The 18,483-nt window shown below is 40.6% G+C and overlaps 1 protein-coding gene across 2 annotated transcripts in view; it reads right to left on the bottom strand.

Annotated features, from left to right (window-relative positions):
- Window positions 1-17,669, bottom strand: part of HEPH (hephaestin) — a 64,927-nt gene extending 47,258 nt beyond the window's left edge. Inside the window, exons 1-6 of one of the 2 annotated variants that reach the window (XM_012738779.3) lie at window positions 17,445-17,669; window positions 11,091-11,292; window positions 10,128-10,372; window positions 8,927-9,139; window positions 8,011-8,193; window positions 6,782-7,036 (exon numbers count right to left, since the gene is read on the bottom strand). In XM_012738779.3, the coding sequence (XP_012594233.1) occupies window positions 6,782-7,036; window positions 8,011-8,193; window positions 8,927-9,139; window positions 10,128-10,372; window positions 11,091-11,257 (1,063 nt within the window). In that variant the 5' untranslated portion in view covers window positions 11,258-11,292; window positions 17,445-17,669. The remainder of the gene's footprint in view (window positions 1-6,781; window positions 7,037-8,010; window positions 8,194-8,926; window positions 9,140-10,127; window positions 10,373-11,090; window positions 11,293-17,444) is intronic. The other variant, XM_012738776.3, reaches the window with a different exon arrangement.
- Between the last annotated feature and the right edge of the window lie 814 nt (window positions 17,670-18,483).

Genomic DNA, 18,483 nt, shown 5'->3' with positions numbered 1-18,483 from the left:
CCTGAGACCACGGGAGACTCCACAGGAAGAGGTCATGGAGGAGAACTGGAAGCTGGGACTGCCGGAGCAGCCCGGAGACCAGCGGGAAGGGTAGGTGAATATGCCGTTTCCCCTCCCCTGCATCTCAGACTGCTGGTGGGCTCCCCAGCGAGTGGAGAGACCTGCGGACACCAGCCCAGCAACAGCTGCCACCAGTGAGCCGTAAGCCAGTAGCGGACGCGGCACCAGGCTCCCAACTCCCTCGGGGCACCTCTGTATGCACAGACCCGAGCTGCGCGGCTGGCACCATATTGCCTCCTTCTCCCCTCCCGCAACCTTATCGGCAGCTGCCCAGAGAGACAATACAGCTACCAGCCGGAGACACCTACAGGGAACGGGACCTTCCCTTTTGGGGCCCTACAGCTGACTAAGGGGAACTGAGACTGTGAGCTCTCTACCCGCCAGCCCTCCCAGGTGCCCCTGGCACGGTGATCCCAGGAGAACAGGGCAGACCCTGAGGCTGAGAGACATAGACACAGCTGTGGGTGAATTGGGACTGGCACTCCTCTCCCTGGAGGGGATATAGTTTGAACTCTGGGACCCAGAGGTCAGACCTGCAGACCAGATCCCATGCACTGAGGTCTTGCATTGCCCAGGGCACAGAGGGATATACGTGAACAGCTACTGAGGTGTGTGTCGTTCAGGGGCAGATCAGTGTCATAGAGGGCAACCCTCCTCCCAAAGGGAGACCGTACACCCAACCCAGGTGGCGTTCCTGCGCAGGGAACCTCCCGGCTGGCATCACAGCCAGGGGAGGCCTGGTGGCATGTGGTCTGGCCTGCGGGCAGAGGCCCAGAAGTAGCCACAGAGTTGGGGATGGTGGAAAGAAGCCAGACCCGCTCCAGACTGCGGGTCTCAGACAGCCCCACCACACACGTAGACTCTCTGACTGAGCAGAGCCATTCCAGCCCCTCCCTGACAGATTTTCCTGGAAGCAGAGAACAGAACTTTGACCAGTGCTAATGGCATTGGTGGTGCCTGAGGGCAGGCTTACCCAATCCAGCTCTGCCCAGACTCTCTCCTAGACCAGTCCTCACTGAAGGGGAGAAAAGGACACACCTGGAAGTCCCAGGGCCCCACCGACCACCTGAGGCACTAGAGTGCCTCTCTAAGGAACAAGAGCTGGTTACAGGATACAAAAACAACAGCATAGCCTGTTCCTCCAAGCAAGCGCCACCTACTGACAGGGAGGACATCCTGCACACCCTTTTCATGGCACATACTGACTCATTATACAGGGAATGGTCAAATCTCACCCACAGATACCACCTACCAGCTCAGAAACTAAACAAGGCATGTGAAAACACAAACAAAAACCTACAGGAAAGAAACAAAAACTGATCGACATGGGAAGAAATCAGCAAAGGAACTCCGGAAATATGAAGAACCAAATGGAAAACACACCCTCAAACGGAGCACCAGCCCCCTAGAAACAGACACCAACCAAAATCAGGGAACAAAAATGGCAGAAGAGGAATTTCGAATGTGGATCATCAGAAAATTCAACAACCCTCAAGAACAACTCATTAACCAACACAAAGAAACCACAAAAAGCCTGCAGGACCTGGAAACAAAGTTCACTAAAGAAATAGACACAATGAAGAAAAGTTTAACCGAACTCCTGGAAATGAAGAATCAATTCAGGGAACTACAAAATACAGTGGAAAGTCTCAAGAACAGGGTAGATCAAACAGAAGAAAGAATCTCAGAGCTTGAAGATAACACCCTCCAACTAAAGAAATCATTCACAGAGATAGAGCAGAGAAACAAGAGAAAAGAGCAAAGCCTACAAGAGATGTAGGATTTTGTGAAGAAACCTATTGTGAGGGTCATAGTGTTACCAGAAGGGGAAGAAGAACACCTCAAGGGTTGGACAAGCTATTTGAAGATATAATAGAAGAAAATTTCCCGGGCCTTGCTACAAATCTTGATATACAAGTTCAAGAAGCTGAGAGGACCCCTGGGAGATTCAATGCAAACAGGAAGACGTCACAACATGCAGTCACAGACTGACCAAAATATCAACTAAAGAGGCCCTTCTAAGAGCTATAAGACAAAAGAAGCAAGTAACATACAAGAGAAAGCAATTCGAATAACACCAGACTTCTCTAATGAGACTTTACAAGCAAGGAGAGACTGGGGCCCCATTCTTACTCTTCTGAAACAAAACAATGCCCAGCCTAGAATCTTATTCCCTGCAAAACTAAGCTTCATATATGAAGGAGAAATAAAGACATTCTCAGATAAGCAAAGTCTCAGAGAATTCACCAAGACAAGACCAGCCCTACAAGAAGTACTCAAAACAGTGTTATGCACAGAACACCATAATAAAAACTCATGAATATAAAAACAACCAAAACCCAAAGATTAAAGGCCAGATATTACAGTGGCTCAGGAGAGAAATCAAAGCAACAACATCCAACCCAACAGAATGAACAGTAATCTACCTTACCTATCAGTTCTCTCAATAAATGTGAATGGCTTAAACTCTACTCAAGAGACATAGTCTGGCTGAATGGATAAGAAAATACAGGCCAAGTCTATACTGTCATCAGGAAACACATCTAACCTGCAAGGATGCATATAGACTAAAAATAAAAGGGTGGAGATCAGTATTCCAAGCAAGTGGAAGCCAAAAGAAGGCAGGCGTGGCAGCTCTAGTTTCAGACAATGTAGTTTTTAAACCAACAAAAGTAGTGAAAGACAAAGAGGGTCATTATATAATGGTGAAGGGCACAGTTCAACAAGAAGAGATAACAATTAAATATATATGCACCCAACTTAGGTGCACCCAGATTCATAAAGCAAACCTTACTGGAGCTAAGCAAATGGATTAATAGTAACTCAATAATCACTGGAGATTTCAACACCCCACTGACGGCACAAGACAGATCCTCCAAACAGAAAATTAATAAAGAAATAATGGACTTAAACAAAACTCTAGAACAATTGGGTCTGACTGACATTTACAGAACATTCTACCAAAAATCCACTGAATATACGTTCTTCTCATCAGCTCACGGGACATTCTCTAAGATTGACCATATCCTAGGACACAAAGTAAACCTCAAGAAATTTAAAAAAATAGAAATCATACCATGTATCTTCTCAGATCACAGTGGAATAAAAGTAGAAATCAACCCTAACAGAAACTCACATTTCTACACAAAAACGTGGAATTTAAACAACTTCCTACTAAATGATTACTTCATAAATGAAGAAATCAAGATGGAAATGAAAAAATTCTATGAAGAAAATGACAATGGAGAGAGAAGTTATCAACTCCTCTGGGACACAGCTAAAGCACTTCTGAGAGGAAAGTTTATCTCCGTAAATGCCTATAACCAAAAGTCAAAAAGATCACAAATAGACAATCTAATGAAACGACTCAAAGAGCTGGAAAAAGAAGAACAGACCAGCCCCAAACCCAGTAGAAGAAGTGAAATCAACAAGATCAAATCAGAACTAAACAAAATTGAAAACAGGGAAGCTATTCAGGAGATTAATAAAACAAAAACTTGGTTCTTTGAAAAAATAAACAAAATTGACACACCACTGGCTAAGCTAACGAAAAGCAGAAAAGAGAAATCTCTAATAAGCTCCATCAGGAACAAAAAAGGAGATATCACAACTGATCCCAAAGAGATTCAAGATATAATTTATGAATACTACAAAAATCTTTATTCACACAAACTGGAAAATGTGGAGGAAATAGACAAATTTCTAGAAACACACAGCCTCCCTAGGCTCAACAAGGAAGAAATAGATTCCTTGAACAGACCAATCTCAAGAGCTGAAATAGAAACAGCAATTAAATACCTCCCTAGAAAGAAAAGTCCTGGTCCAGATGGTTTCACACCCGAATTTTACCACACTTACAAAGAAGAACTAGTACCTATCTTGCAGAAACGATTCCACAACATCGAGAAGAACGGAAACCTCCCCAACACCTTTTATGAAGCGAATATTACTCTGATACCAAAACCAGGAAAGGATGCAACAAAAAAAAGAAAACTACAGACCAATATCCTTAATGAATATAGATGCAAAATTTTTCAACAAAGTCTTAGCTAACCGAATCCAGACGCTTATCAAAAAAATAATCCATCACGACCAAGTGGGCTTCATCCCAGGGATACAGGGATGGTTCAACATATGTAAATCTATAAATGCAATTCACCACATAAACAGAAGCAAAAACAAAGACCACATGATTCTTTCAATAGATGCAGAAAAAGCTTTTGACAAAATTCAACACCCTTTCATGTTACGAACACTTAAGAAAATAGGCATAGAAGGGACATACCTAAAAATGATACAAGCCATATATGACAGACCCATAGCCAACGTCATACTGAATGGGGGAAAATTGAAATCATTCCCACTTAGAACTGGAACCAGACAAGGTTGCCCTCTATCTCCACTTGTATTCAATATAGTGCTGGAAGTCCTGGCTACAGCAATCAGACAGGAAAGTGGAATTAAAGGTACCCAAATAGGGGCAGAAGAGATCAAACTTCCACTGTTTGCTGATGATATGATATTATATTTAGAAAACCCTAAAGATTCAACCAAGAAACTCCTGGAACTGATCAATGAATTCAGTAACGTCTCAGGATACAAAATCAATACACAGAAATCAGAGGCATTCATATATGCCAACAACAATCAAATTGAGAACCAAATTAAAGACTCAATTCCCTTCACAATAGCAACAAAGAAATTAAAGTACCTAGGAATATACCTAACCAAGGACGTAAAAGACCTCTACAGGGAGAACTATGAAACACTGAGGAAGGAAATAGCAGAGGATGTAAACAGATGGAAATCCATACCATGCTCGTGGTTTGGCAGACTCAACATCATTAAAAGGTCTATACTACCCAAACTGATCTACAGATTCAATGCAATACCTATTAAAATCCCATCAGCATTCTTCACTGATATAGAAAAAATAATTTTACGGTTCGTATGGAACCAAAGAAGACCCTGAATATCCAAAGTAATTCTAGGCAACAAAAACAAAATGGGAGGTATTAATATGCCACATATCAAACTATACTACCAAGCTGTAGTAATTAAAACAATCTTGTATTGGCACAAATATAGGAATATTGATCAGTGGAACAGATCTGAGAATCCTGATATAAAACCATCCTCATGTAGCCATCTAATCTTTGACAAAGCAGATAAAAACATATGCTGGGTAAAAGAATCCCTTTTCAATAAATGGTGCTGGGAAAACTGGATAGCCACCTATAGAAGGCTAAAGCAGGACCCACACCTTTCACCTCTCACAAAAATCAACTCACGCTGGATAACAGACTTAAACCTAAGGTATGAAACTTTTAGAATTCTGGAGGAAAATGTTGGAAACACTCTCCTAGACATCAGCCTAGGCAAAGAGTTTATGAAGAAGTCCCCAAAGGCAATCAAAGCAGCAACAAAAATAAATAAATGGGACACGATCAAACTAAAAAGCTTCTGCACAGCCAAAGAAAGAGTCATGTGTGTAAACAGACAACCTACAGAATGGGAGAAAATTTTTGCATCCTATGCATCCGATGAGGGGCTGATAACTAGAATATACTTAGAACTCACGAAAATCAGCAAGAAAAAATCAAATAACCCCATTAAAACGTGGGCAAAGGACTTGAACAGAAACTTTTCTAAAGAAGACAGAAGAATGGCCAACAAACATATGAAAAAATGCTCAACATCTCTAATCATGAGGGAAATGCAAATCAAAACCACAATGAGATATCACTTAACTCCAGTGAGAATGGCCTTTATCAAAAATTCTCCGAATAACAAATGCTGGCCTTGATGCGGAGTGAGAGGAACACCCCTACACTGCTGGTGGGACTGCAAACTAGTTCAACCTCTATGGAAAGCAATATGGAGATACCTTCAAGCGATACAAGTGAATCTACCATTTGATCCAGCAATCCTATTGCTGGGCATCTACCCAAAAGATCCAATGACACTCTACAAAAAAGACACCTGCACTCGAATGTTTATAACAGCACAATTCATAATTGCAAGGCTGTGGAAACAGCCCAAGTGCCCATCAATCTAAGAATCGATTAATAAAATGTGGTATATGTATACCATGGAGTACTATTCAGCTCTAAGAAACAACGGTGATATAGCACATCTTATATTTTCCTGGTTAGAGCTGGAACCTATACTACTAAGTGAAGTATCCCAAGAATGGAAAAACAAGCACCACATATACTTACCAGCAAACTGGTATTAACTGAACAGCACCTAAGTGGACACATAGGTACTACAGTAATAGGGTATTGGGTAGGGGGGAGGGGGGCGGGTATATACATACATAATGAGTGAGATGTGCACCATCTGGGGGATGGTCATGCTGGAGACTCAGACTTGTGGGGAGAGGGGGGGAAAGGGCATTTATTGAAACCTTAAAATCTGTACCCCCATAATATGCTGAAATAAAAAAAAAAGAGCCTACCTATTCATCTCTAGGCCACCTTACATTTGAATTGGGAAGATTAAACCCAAAGAGACATACCTAAGGTTATCCAGCAATTTGATGGCAGAGCCAGGAAAGAACCTAGGTCCCCAAACTTTTAGTCTAGTGTTTCATCCTTTATACTAAGATGCCTCACCTAGAAAACCTATATTATGGCTCTAGGCCAGAAGCCCAGGCTCCTGGTGACCATTATTGATACCTCTCTCCTACACCCCAAAAGTCAGAAATGTTTGACCTCACCTTGAAAGTGACTATTCACTTGACAGCTAATTAACCAGGTGCCCAGCTCCTGGGGGACCATCTCAGCAGTCACAAAGGTGGCTGGAAAGATGTGAGCAACATCAGTGCGGTGTCCACGGGTGGTCAGTATCTGTCCATGGAAAAAAGCTGTATGGACATCCACTTCATTGCCCATGCCAAACAAATGCCAGGCCACACGCTTCTGTGCACACATGTTCAGCTCTGGTAAATTCCCAAAGACAAAGCCATTGATTGCTGCAAAAGAAAACCCAAAGAAAATATCAGAGTTAGGAAACTGCATCCCAAAGAGAGAAGCCTTACCATTAGACAATAATAACAGGTAACATTTAGATGGGGCTTTAAGGAACACAGTGTGCTGACCCATATGCATTATCTTATTTAAATCTCACAAATAGCCCTGAGAAATAGGCAGATGTCATTAGTGTCATTCAACAGAAAAAAAAAATGAGAAAACTAATACTCAGAGAGGTGAAATTACTCCTCTCCAAAGTCCACAGAACTATTAAGTAGTTAAAGCCACTATTCCAAACCAATAATCTGAAGAAACTCTCCAAGGAATGAGATTACTTTGTAGGCTATTCTTTCCTTTTAGACAGGTTTCTTCTGAAATTTCCACAGGACAATTGTCTAATTAGCTGATTAATTAATGTAGCTATTATAATCAATTGGTATAAAACTCAAGGAAAAAAAAAAAAACTCAAGGGAAATTTGAGCTGTCCAAGCCATCGTTTACATCTTACCTCTGAATGTTCACCTCCCCTTGGGACAAAGTGGCTTTGAGCCCACCCCTGTCACCAAAGGTAAGTAAATCACTTCCTTAATGAAACAAAAACAAAATCAACTTGTTTCTATTCCCAAGATCAGTTCTCCACTAATGCCTCAGGTTCTCCACTCATGCCTTTAGTTTGTTTTTAATTTAATTAATATGGTCAATTCCATAATGGATATAAGCCCAGAGTAGGCCAGGGGATATAAACAAGGTAGCTGGAGATTAAGGTTATAATTTTAGCTGTGCCATTAATCTGCTACATTGTGTTAGGAGCCACAGTGTCCTTACAGGTAAAATAGGGAAAAACCATTTACTCCTCCTGGTCCTTATAAGTATTAAAAAGGACCAGGTATGTGAAAGCACCCACCAAATAGTAGGCCCAATGGAGGCCGTCCATCATTGTTCACTGTCACAATGTGGCCACCTCCTCCCAGCTCACCATGCATCCTGTTGCTCTCCTGAAAGGCCTCATCTTCTTTGTCCACTAAGGCAGGATCTGAGCAGTAAGTGGCAATATTTTCATCAAGATGCCAGCTAAGGTTCTCATCTACCACACTGAAGAGCAGAAAGAAATCATGGTCCACATCCTGCCGCCGAGGAGGGGAGTTCCCATTGAGGGCTCCTAGGGCAAGTAAGAAAGGTGTTCTTGAGAACCTCCCTTCCTTAGCAACAGTAAGCTGAAAGGGGTACTCATAAGAAAGGAATAGGAAGAAAAGGGGCCTTAGGGAATCCATCAGCAACAGAAAAGCAGAATTAGCCTTCTGGTGCTCATTTCTATTTCCAACCCCCTTAGATAAAACCATCAATTAAGTTAAATCTAGAACTTAAAGGTGGGACACAGAGGATCCAGAATAATTCCTTTCTACCACCACTGCCCATGTATTCAACCCAGGGCCTGAACCTGACCACATTCCTGCAACACCCTGGTGTTGCAGGCCACCTTGGTGGCCTGACCATTCCTTGAACATATCCTATTCCTAACTAAGTCCTCAATCCACCCCAAACTCTTATGGCCACACTTTCCATCTTATCCATACCTAAACTCATATCACAAACCTTACGTCAATGTGGCCTGACTCTCATCTGACTAATCTGAGATTTAAAGGTAAAATAATAAAAAAAAGAAAGAAGAAATATTGTTTTGTTTTTTGTCAGGTTGTTTTTAGGAAAAAAAGTAATGAAATAGAAAAAAAAATAGTGGAAAGGGAGTTTGGTAAGGTTTATTCCTGCTAATAAAGAAGAGTGCTGAATTAACACTACTCGGGCTGCTTCCCTACATATAGGTGGTTCAACCACATCACTGCTTCCCCAGATATCCCAAACTGCATCTCATAGCTCATTCCTGGTGCCCGTACCTCTTTTACAAGTGATAAGGGGTCCAATCAGGCCAGTTGCAATGTCTCGTGGAGCATCTACATGTGAATGGTAGATCCAGGTGAGGCATGCTGGGTCAGCATTGGTAGGTGCATGGCCTTCTGGAATGGTCCAGTTGTAGACATGGCTGCCCCCCGGGGGAACAGAGTCATCAGCTTTCAGCTGTCCAGAGGAGCCATCTGGGTATAGGGAGCCTAGAAAATGAAATTGCACATGCCTAGTCCTAGAATGAGTGAGAGGGAGCATGGCAGATATAGAAACCAAGAGAGGGTTGACATATGGGACATGTAGGCCCAGTCTTGTAAAACATAGTGTTCTAAGGCCCAGCAAAACATTCCTCACAACCTGAGAATACAAATTCAGGAAATATTTAGCCAAAAACAAACAAAACAAAACAAAACAAAAACCCAGTCCTCACATCAACCATAGGTGGAGATAGGTTGCAGTCACGGGGAAAGAGCTGTGGCCAGGGAAAGTGCTGCTTGGCCTGATCTGGTAGTGCAAAGCTAGTAGCATAGAAGCAAAGGAGAAGACAGAATTCCCTCCCTTCAAGCACTCACTTTGGAAAATAAAAAGCAGAAAATCAGAATTGCATTCTAAAGTCAACTTAGTGATTAGTTGGTCTACTTCCCCCATTGTAGGAAAGAAAAAACTGAGTAACTTGTCCAATGAAGGTCATATAGGGAGTTAGTGGCCAAGCTGGAATCTTCTTACTTCCCTCTCTATTCTCCTTACTCACTGTTGTCAGTATTATAGACCATTGGGCCAGAGACAATGGGAGTTATACATAAATAAGCTGACCTCACTCTTAGTAAAAAGTATGGAACTTTCTGAAGACTGTGACACTAGAATAAATAATCCCTTCCATTCACTGTACTCTCTTTTCTTTTCAAAGCATATTAAAATATCCTATGGAAATGTCATTCACGTAGCTCCTTGTGACAAAAGGCAGATTGTATCTTCACATTCCTGATAAGGAATCTGAGGCCCAGAGAGAGGTAATGACTTGCCCAAGAAGAAGTAATACCAGGACCCAGCCATGCTTACTCTAAGCAGAGTCTTTGTCACCTCAGATCAATAAGGAAGAAAAGACAATCCTTGCTCCCATCTCTTCTCTCAGATGCAGTAAAGGAAATATGATATTTGCTGGGAATGGGAGAAAGAAGGGGTAGAATGCTTTACCTTCAGAGTCTTTCTCATAGAAAACACCATGGGGGTGGATGGTATAGGGACGAGTGGCAAAATTCTTCAGGTGGATAAGGATGACATCCCCCACCTCAGCCTGCAACACTGGCCCCAGGAAGCCCAACCAGGCAGGCTTGGCCACTTCATCACTGTATGAGTCATCCCTGTATTCTTTATAGATGGTCTTCTTGTAGCTTCTCCCTATTCGGTTCTTGTCAGACTTTAGGAAGCTGGAAGCCACTCTGGGAAAGACAAAAAAGGAGAGTCACAATTTTGCTCCCATCTTCAAACCTCTGGAAATTTCTTTTCCAGAGGAGGTTGACCAAAAGTGTCCTTCTTTGTATAAGACAAAATAAGAATAAATGGGATTGTACTGATCAAAACATGAAATCTTTAGGTTTAACCATTAGAAAATGGGAAGCATATGAAATTGCTAATATTTGAACACTTTTAACCTACAAAAAATAAAGGCAATTTCACATGGTTCAATGTAATATATAGTAATGAGAAGACAACCAATTGTGGACTTACTCTTTTTACATGGTCAACTCCTCATTGATGTGGCCTGACTTAGCATCGCCCTGCTATATATGGGAGGCCTTAGAGCATAGTGGTTATGACCACAAGCTCTAGAGCCAGGCTACTTGGATTAAATGCTGACTCTGCCACTTCCAAATCTGTGGCATATTGAACAAGTTACTTAACTTCTCTGTGTACAATTTCCCCATCTGTAAAATGGAGATAATCATAGTTCCTAACTCAGACAGTTGTTATTGGTGACTAAAAGAATACATAAAGAGCTTAGGACAGAGCTTGGCAAATAGTAAAAGCTTAATAAATGTTGACTATTACTTCAAAATATTAGGTATAGGGGATAAATTCCCTCAAGGAAAATTTTAATACAAGTACTCTGTGACTCTAACACTAGATAGATTAAACCTAACTAGAGATTAAACCTACGTGTCATTGTCCAGAGGCTGGTTTGTGATGACATTCTTTCCCTTGGGAGCATAGTTCCATTGCACATCCCGGATGCCCAGGTAGTAAACTCGAGTGGTACCATCAGTCACTTGGGGCCACAAGGATTGCACGAATAGGAGAGCCCAGAGGAGGTGGCCTGGTTCCATAGCCCAATTTACTCCGGGAAACAGGCAAATGAAAGCTGATGATGTGGAAGAAAGAGAACAAAGGGGTTTTGAATGTGTCTGGAAAACTGACAAGGCAAGAGCCAGATAAGTAACTGAGAAAGCAAATCCCAATTAGTTCAGTTTCTTTAACTTACCTGATTTCTTTCAGTTCAACAAGTGTTAAATGATCTCTGTACATTGGACTTTGGAGGGCAAAGTTAAAAAGTCAGCTGTGCTGATTATTGTGTGTGACTTCCTCCAGAAGAGAAATCTGCATCCAGTTCCTCCAGCAGTGTAGAAAGAAGAATGTGCTGTGGCCCAAGAATCAGGAAATGGACACCAGAAGCCTGATTGGGCCACTGACATACTCAGTGCCTAAATCAAGTCACTAATTCTCCCTTTGCCTCTAGTTTTCCACAAGCAAAAAGGGAAGACTCACTTTTGCCACTTCCTGCCCTTTATAAATTGTATTTTCAAACAAATGAGAATTCAACAAAAGGCATTTACTAGAATATTCATAAACCCAAAATGCAAACAGCCAAAATGTCCATGAATACTGGAATGAATGAGTAAATTGTATTTTATTCATATATTGTAATTCTATATTACAATAATAATGAACAAGCTACAACTACACACAATATGGGTACCTCTCACAAATGTAATGTTGCAGAAAGAAACCAGACACAAAAGAGTACATACTGTATGATTTCATTCATGTAAAGTACAAAATCAGTCAAAGTAATCTATGCTCTCAGAAGTAAGGATAGTGTTTGCCCTTCAAGTAGGACTCAGTAACTGGGAAGAGAAGAGGAGGAAGACTTCTAGGTGATGTTCTGTTTCTTGATCTACATGCTGGTTATATAAGTGTATTCAGCTTGTGAAAATACATTGAGCTATAAATTTAGAATTTGTGCTTTTCTAAATGTGTGTTATACTTTGAAAGTTAAAAAATAAATGAGAATATTAGAGGGAAATATTTTGAACTTCTCAGGAGAAATGTTCTCTGATTACTAAAGCTATGCACAAACCCATTTCACAGGTGTAATCCTGAGTCAGAAACAGACCTTAGCCTCTCATTTCATTACATAAGCCAAGAGGTTAGACTTCATGGGGCTGGGATGAAATAGTCATGCCACACACAGCTACAGTCAAACTCAGAAACACAGATTATATCATGTAAGCACACATATGCATATGCCTGCATACACAGTCACCCACAGTCTTACCTAAAAGCAGAGATGTACACACTTTCATTTGCACATAAAACCACTCTATCACACCAAGCCTTAGTCACTTTCAGAATAATATTAATAAATTTATATATTTATTGTATGTGCCTGGTATACCCATTCTAAGTGTTTTACATAGTTTAAATCATTTAATCCTCACAACCACCCTATGAAGTAGATGCCATTTTTATCCTGATATTACAGTGCAGAAACTGCAGAACAGACATGTAAAGTAATTTACACAAGGCCATTTAGTTAACAATTGGTAGAGTTGGGATTTGAGCCTAGGAAGTATGACTCCAGCATCTCTGATCTCAATCACTGTGCTATACAACCTTCTAAAAAAACATATTTGCCTACTCACATGTATATACACAGAGAACATACATATGCCCACAGCTATGGCCATATATAGGAAAAAACACATACACTCTGAAACATGAAATTACATACAGCTACGATCACTTTAAAAGCAGACATACATGCTCAGATAGGCAGAGATATACCGAATGGATTACATTCATCATGATGATGATAATGATGATAGCTACCATTCATTGACAGATTACTACATACTAAACACTATGTTCAGTGCTTTATATAAATTATTTCACTAAATCTTCAACCCAAACACATGAAATAGGCACTATTAATCAAAAATAGAGAATATATCTGGTGCTTGTTTTTCCATTCTTGGGATACTTCACTTAGTAGTATGGGTTCCAGCTCTAACCAGGAAAATATAAGATGTGCTATATCACCGTTGTTTCTTAGAGCTGAATAGTACTCCATGGTATACATATACCACATTTTATTAATCCATTCTTGGATTGATGGGCACTTGGGCTGTTTCCACAGCCTTGCAATTATGAATTGTGCTGTTATAAACATTCGAGTGCAGGTGTCTTTTTTGAAGAGTGTCACTGGATCATTTGGGTAGATGCCCAGCAATGGGATTGCTGGATCAAATGGTATATTCACTTGTGTCGCTTTAAGGTATCTCTGTACCCCCATAATATGCCAAAATAAAAAAAAAAAAATAGAGAATCAAAGCTATGTACACATTCACATATAGACAGGAAATCCTCAGATATTTATACCAACTAGGCTCAGATATTTACCCTAATTAAGAAACAGACCTATAAACTTCCTTACAAACTCTCAGGCCCTTCCAAACACAGAGGTGACTCAAATGTTAATCCCCAGTTTCCATATTACATTTGGCAGAAAGCCCTTGGTGTAAGGAAGGACTCATTTCTGTGTTCTTGTTGCCAAAACCTGGCTCTCCCACTGACCACTGTATAGCCCTGGGTATTACTTAACCACTCTGAACTGAACCACTCTGAACTTGTTTTCTTAAGTGGGTATGTTAATATTAGCCTTGGAGAAATAATTAAGAAAGTTTACATTAAAGAGTCCCAGTATAATCAGTGTTTGCAACATAGCAAACAGTAACTTCTAGTTTCCTTTCTCTTCCTTCTCCCTCCTAGCTACAGTTTATTAACTTATTTTTATAGTCTCCCACATACCATACTTTCTATATTTCTAGTCGAAGGGCAAACTTAAATCCCAACTGCTCTAAAAGGCCACCTTTAGCCTCTCCATATCACTGTCCTGTGAAGAACTACTTATTCTCTATAGCACCCAATTAGATTAAGTCAGACTTTGTATTATTGCTATCTTGCTGTCTGATGCGCTGCCTTGTGAACTGTATTTATTTCCCGAATTAGACTATAGACTCTTTGAGAGGATATCATGTCTTAGGGGTCTCTGTGTATCTAGTACCAGATGTGGTGATAAGGGTCTGGTAGGTGGGCCATAACAGATACTGTTAAAGTGACATAAAGAGGCACAAGCATACATTTTCCCACCAGTTGACTCTAGTTCAACTTCTGCCACTCATTTAGAGTGACATTAGGAAAGTTTATTCACATTAGTGAGCCTTAATTTCCTCATCTATAAACTCATGGACTATATAGAGCTGGAATATATAGTTCTTGCCATTTGGGTTCACAGAAATTTGATAATGTAATGAAATGCACAAGTGCAGAACTACAAAATGTGGTATATAAAGAGCTCTCAAAGAGCCCTTCCTGTTCTCACATGCTGCCAATATGCATATTCACTGATGAATCACACGTACAATCATATGCACCTACATACAATGGTCACACAAGCTTCCTTCTCAGAGAGGTGTCAGCAAGGCAGTTGTACCTTGAACTCATCTACCTAGATGGAAAATTGTCCCAGGTAAGAGTTCCACAATTAGAGAAGTACATGGTAAACTTGGAAATGTTCCTGGGAGAGATTAGAACAGGCCTTCGGAATGGCCCCAGGGACCTTAGACTATAAAATATGGGAGGCAAGAGAAGCTATGTAGCATTCTCCTAGCAGAAAAGCCACTATCAGTGTCTTTTTCCTATCTGCCCTCTTATTGAATTCTCAAGATCTTGAGAGATAAGGATTGTTCTTTCCCATTTTGCATCCAGGGCATGGGCTTTGGAATTAGGCTACCTAAATGAATCCTGGCTCCACTTTTCCTAGCTGTGTAACTTGGAAAACTTTTTCATTTCTCTAGCCATGGTATCTTTATCTTTAAAATGGAACTAATACTATTAGCTACCTTATGGAGTTGTGAGGATTAAATAAATTCAGACCTATAAGTGCATAAAACACAAATGAGTGCTTAAGTGCACAAGTGATCAAAAAGTATTAGTGACTATAATTATTACAGATGAGAAAACGGTTTAGAAATGAAACGTCTCAGGGTCACAAACATTTTCCATTTTATGTGTAGCCACAAACATACATAACACTCATAAGTTTCCATATACAGTGACACAGACTATGTATACAGACATATGTACATGGGTATGAGAATGCATATATCCCCGGCTGAGATTATTCTCTCATTGGAAGCAACATGGTATAATGTAAAGAACCAGAACTTTTGAGTCAGATAAATTTAGGTTTGAGTGCCATTTTAAGCTGTGCTTAAATACAATAAATTTACATAGCATCTGGGGACTTAGTAGCACCTGATAAATATTAGTTTTCCTGCCTTCTAATTACTGACCTCCTTTCTTTCCTCTTCAAAGCTGACTTTGTCGTTGTTATTGCTGTTGTTGCTGAATTTGGTTATAGCATACACCATAAGAGCAGAAGAAAAGGAGCAGAAGAAAAGGAGAATCCGTGAAATTTCTTTATAACCACTTGTATATTTCATGGTGAAGTAGAAAGAGTTCAGGCACTGGAAAAAAAATAGATTCTAGCTCTGGGTTCATCATTTATTGGCTATATGACCTTAAGTCACTTAAATTCATGTACCTCAGTTTCCTCATCTCTTAAATGGGGACTATCTCTGGGCCCCTCATGAGTTTATTATGATCAAATGAGATAAAAGACATCAAAGCCCTGTGTAAATGTTTCACTTGGGCAAGGATATGTTTTCCTCAGCTGAGCCCACAGAGAAGAGCAAGACTGATGAGAGAAGAGAAAAGGAAATGTAAAGGAGGATTGAAATAGGTAAGGTGAGCAAGAATCCTGGGGAAAAGTTAAAAAGAAATTTTTTTAAAGTAAAAAGGAAGGCAGAAGGAAGAGACATTCAAAAGAAGGGAAAAAAAGAAAGAATTTCTGGACTACTTGGAATTAGACATTTAGTTAACATTAGTTAACATTTAGTTAATGTACACTGAGACCTTGCTACAACCTGGAGAAAAGGTTGGCCAGCATTAAGTCAAGCCTCCCCTGCCTTTACCTTACTTTCCTGTCATCCCAGTGTCACCTGGGCCTGGTTCCCATCATCGATGACAATTTGCATCATTGTTTCCGCTAGAATTTGCAAGAAGTACATTCAACGTGATAATGCTATTTTCTCTCCCTCCATCTTCCTTCTGAGTTAGGCTACATTGGACTGGACAGGCTCATACTAGACAAAGTATTACTCAATGCAATAAAGGAATACTGAGCTATCCTTTGGGCCCTGTCTCCAATCTCTCAGCAGCTTTCCTAATAGAACCCTCCATCAAGATTCACATTTTGGTCCTTTGCTTTATTAACTCTGTTATACAAAACAGACTGGTGTGAAGTTAAAGACCTTGATTCAAATACTATCTCTTGCCTGTAATAGCTGTATGGCCTTTCAATAAATCATTTCACCTGAGGCTCAGTTTTCTCATCCAAAAAAATGGGGATATTTATTTCACAGTTCATTTTGAGGCTAAAACAAAATAATGGATATTTGAGCCCCTAGCAAAGGGCTTTCTTGGCATACAATAGATGATCAGTAATGAAAAAACGATGCATTATAGATTCACATATCCACAAAACCTTTAGAAACCATCTTTTCCACCACCCTATGTGATATACAGAAAACTGGGACCAAAGAGGTGCAGGGGTTTGCACAAAGTCAGGCAGCCGTTTACTGGCAACACCGGAATTTGAACCCATGTTTCCTAAAGGATTCCTGGTATTTAACTACAGAGTGAAAAAAATTACTCAGATGTTTAGCTTGGTTCAGCTAGCATTTATTGGCTCTATACTAATTTAGTCTCAAAATACGAAACCAAACATGGCTGTTTGTAAGTGTTTGAGCCTCCCATTTATGAAGTTCTCAGATCCATTACCTCAATAAACTCCTCAACCGGTGAAACAGAAGATAAGCAAGCTGTTTCAACAGGAAAATGAGCTATTCTCCATGACTACAGGATTGGCCCTGAAATAGTCAAGCCACTGTGGTCCTGGCCATTTGGGGGAGAGAAACAAAAGGAAGCTATTGTTTCCTTTAACTTTCCTGCACCCCAGACAAACTTGCTTTAGCTTCTCGGCCACTGTCTTTCTCTCCCAGTGTCCAGGACTCCCCTAAACCCAGCTGAATAAAGTTTTTTTTGTTTTTTTTTTTTTTACACAGGAAGGCATGTGAGGTAGGGTTTGAAAAAAGAGGAAAGAAAGCTTACCTTTGCTAGAGAAAACCCTTCTATATTCATGTCAGAGGACCATTGATGCTGAACTGCAGACCCCAGCCTGAGCCTTCCAGCTGTGCTCAGTCAGTATCCTGGATTACAGGGTCTTCCTCATAAATTAAATCCGGGACTCAAATTTGGTGGGGGTTAATGTGGGTGAGTAGGGGGAGGGTAAGTGCCCTCTTTTCCAGAAACTAAACTACTGGAATGTCCTGTTCCTTCCAGGACCTGGTTTAGTACAAAACCCGGGACGGTTCTTTGAGCATATCCGGGTGTTTTCTAAATCCTGGTTAGGATCTCAGGAGGAATTACAACGGGGTGGGTTTCACTTCTATTATCGCAGCTTGCTAGTTGGCCTGTGCTGAGATCCGGAGGAGAATACATTGTTAATGTGGCCAACCAAAGCTCACAGGCAGATTCCAACAGCCCCATTTAAGAAATGGGGCCCTTTGCAAGAATTACTAGAAGTAGGAAGAACCTTCATCCCCACCAACTCTTTCCCTTCTTTCTCTGAAGTACAATTATCAGCCCTGCCTGATTTTCGTGGGTGATGGCTGCTTGGTGATAGATAAAAAATAAAACTGGCAATAAAGCAAACAGCTTTTTTTCTACATGCTAGCCAGGCCCCATGTTAGCCACTCATTTTAAGTCTCACAACTATCCTCTGAAATGGATACTCTAATTCTCTATATTTTATAACTAAGGAAAAAAGTGCTCTGAGAGGGGTGGTAACTTGTTTAAGGTCACACAGGAAGTAAAAGAGGGGAGAATTGTGCTGGGTCTGTCTAGACTTTTAGCCACAAAACTACCACACTGTTCTGCTTAGGAGAGAAACCGAGAGAGCCCTTTTGAGGTATGGGGAAGGGACTTCACAATTATTGAGTTCCTACTGTCCACCAGTCAGTGCTAGATTTTTTAAATATACATTAACTCTGCCTGTGTAACTTCTAGCAGATTCTGGAGTAAAACCCTGAGCCTGTATTAACATTTTCCATCTGAAGGAAAAGGATGCAGCTAGAAGATGGTCTGTATT

This window comes from Microcebus murinus, chromosome X, assembly GCF_040939455.1.
Source record: "Microcebus murinus isolate Inina chromosome X, M.murinus_Inina_mat1.0, whole genome shotgun sequence".
NCBI classification, from domain to species: Eukaryota; Metazoa; Chordata; class Mammalia; order Primates; family Cheirogaleidae; genus Microcebus; species Microcebus murinus.
This window is presented reverse-complemented; position numbering and strand designations above follow the sequence as displayed.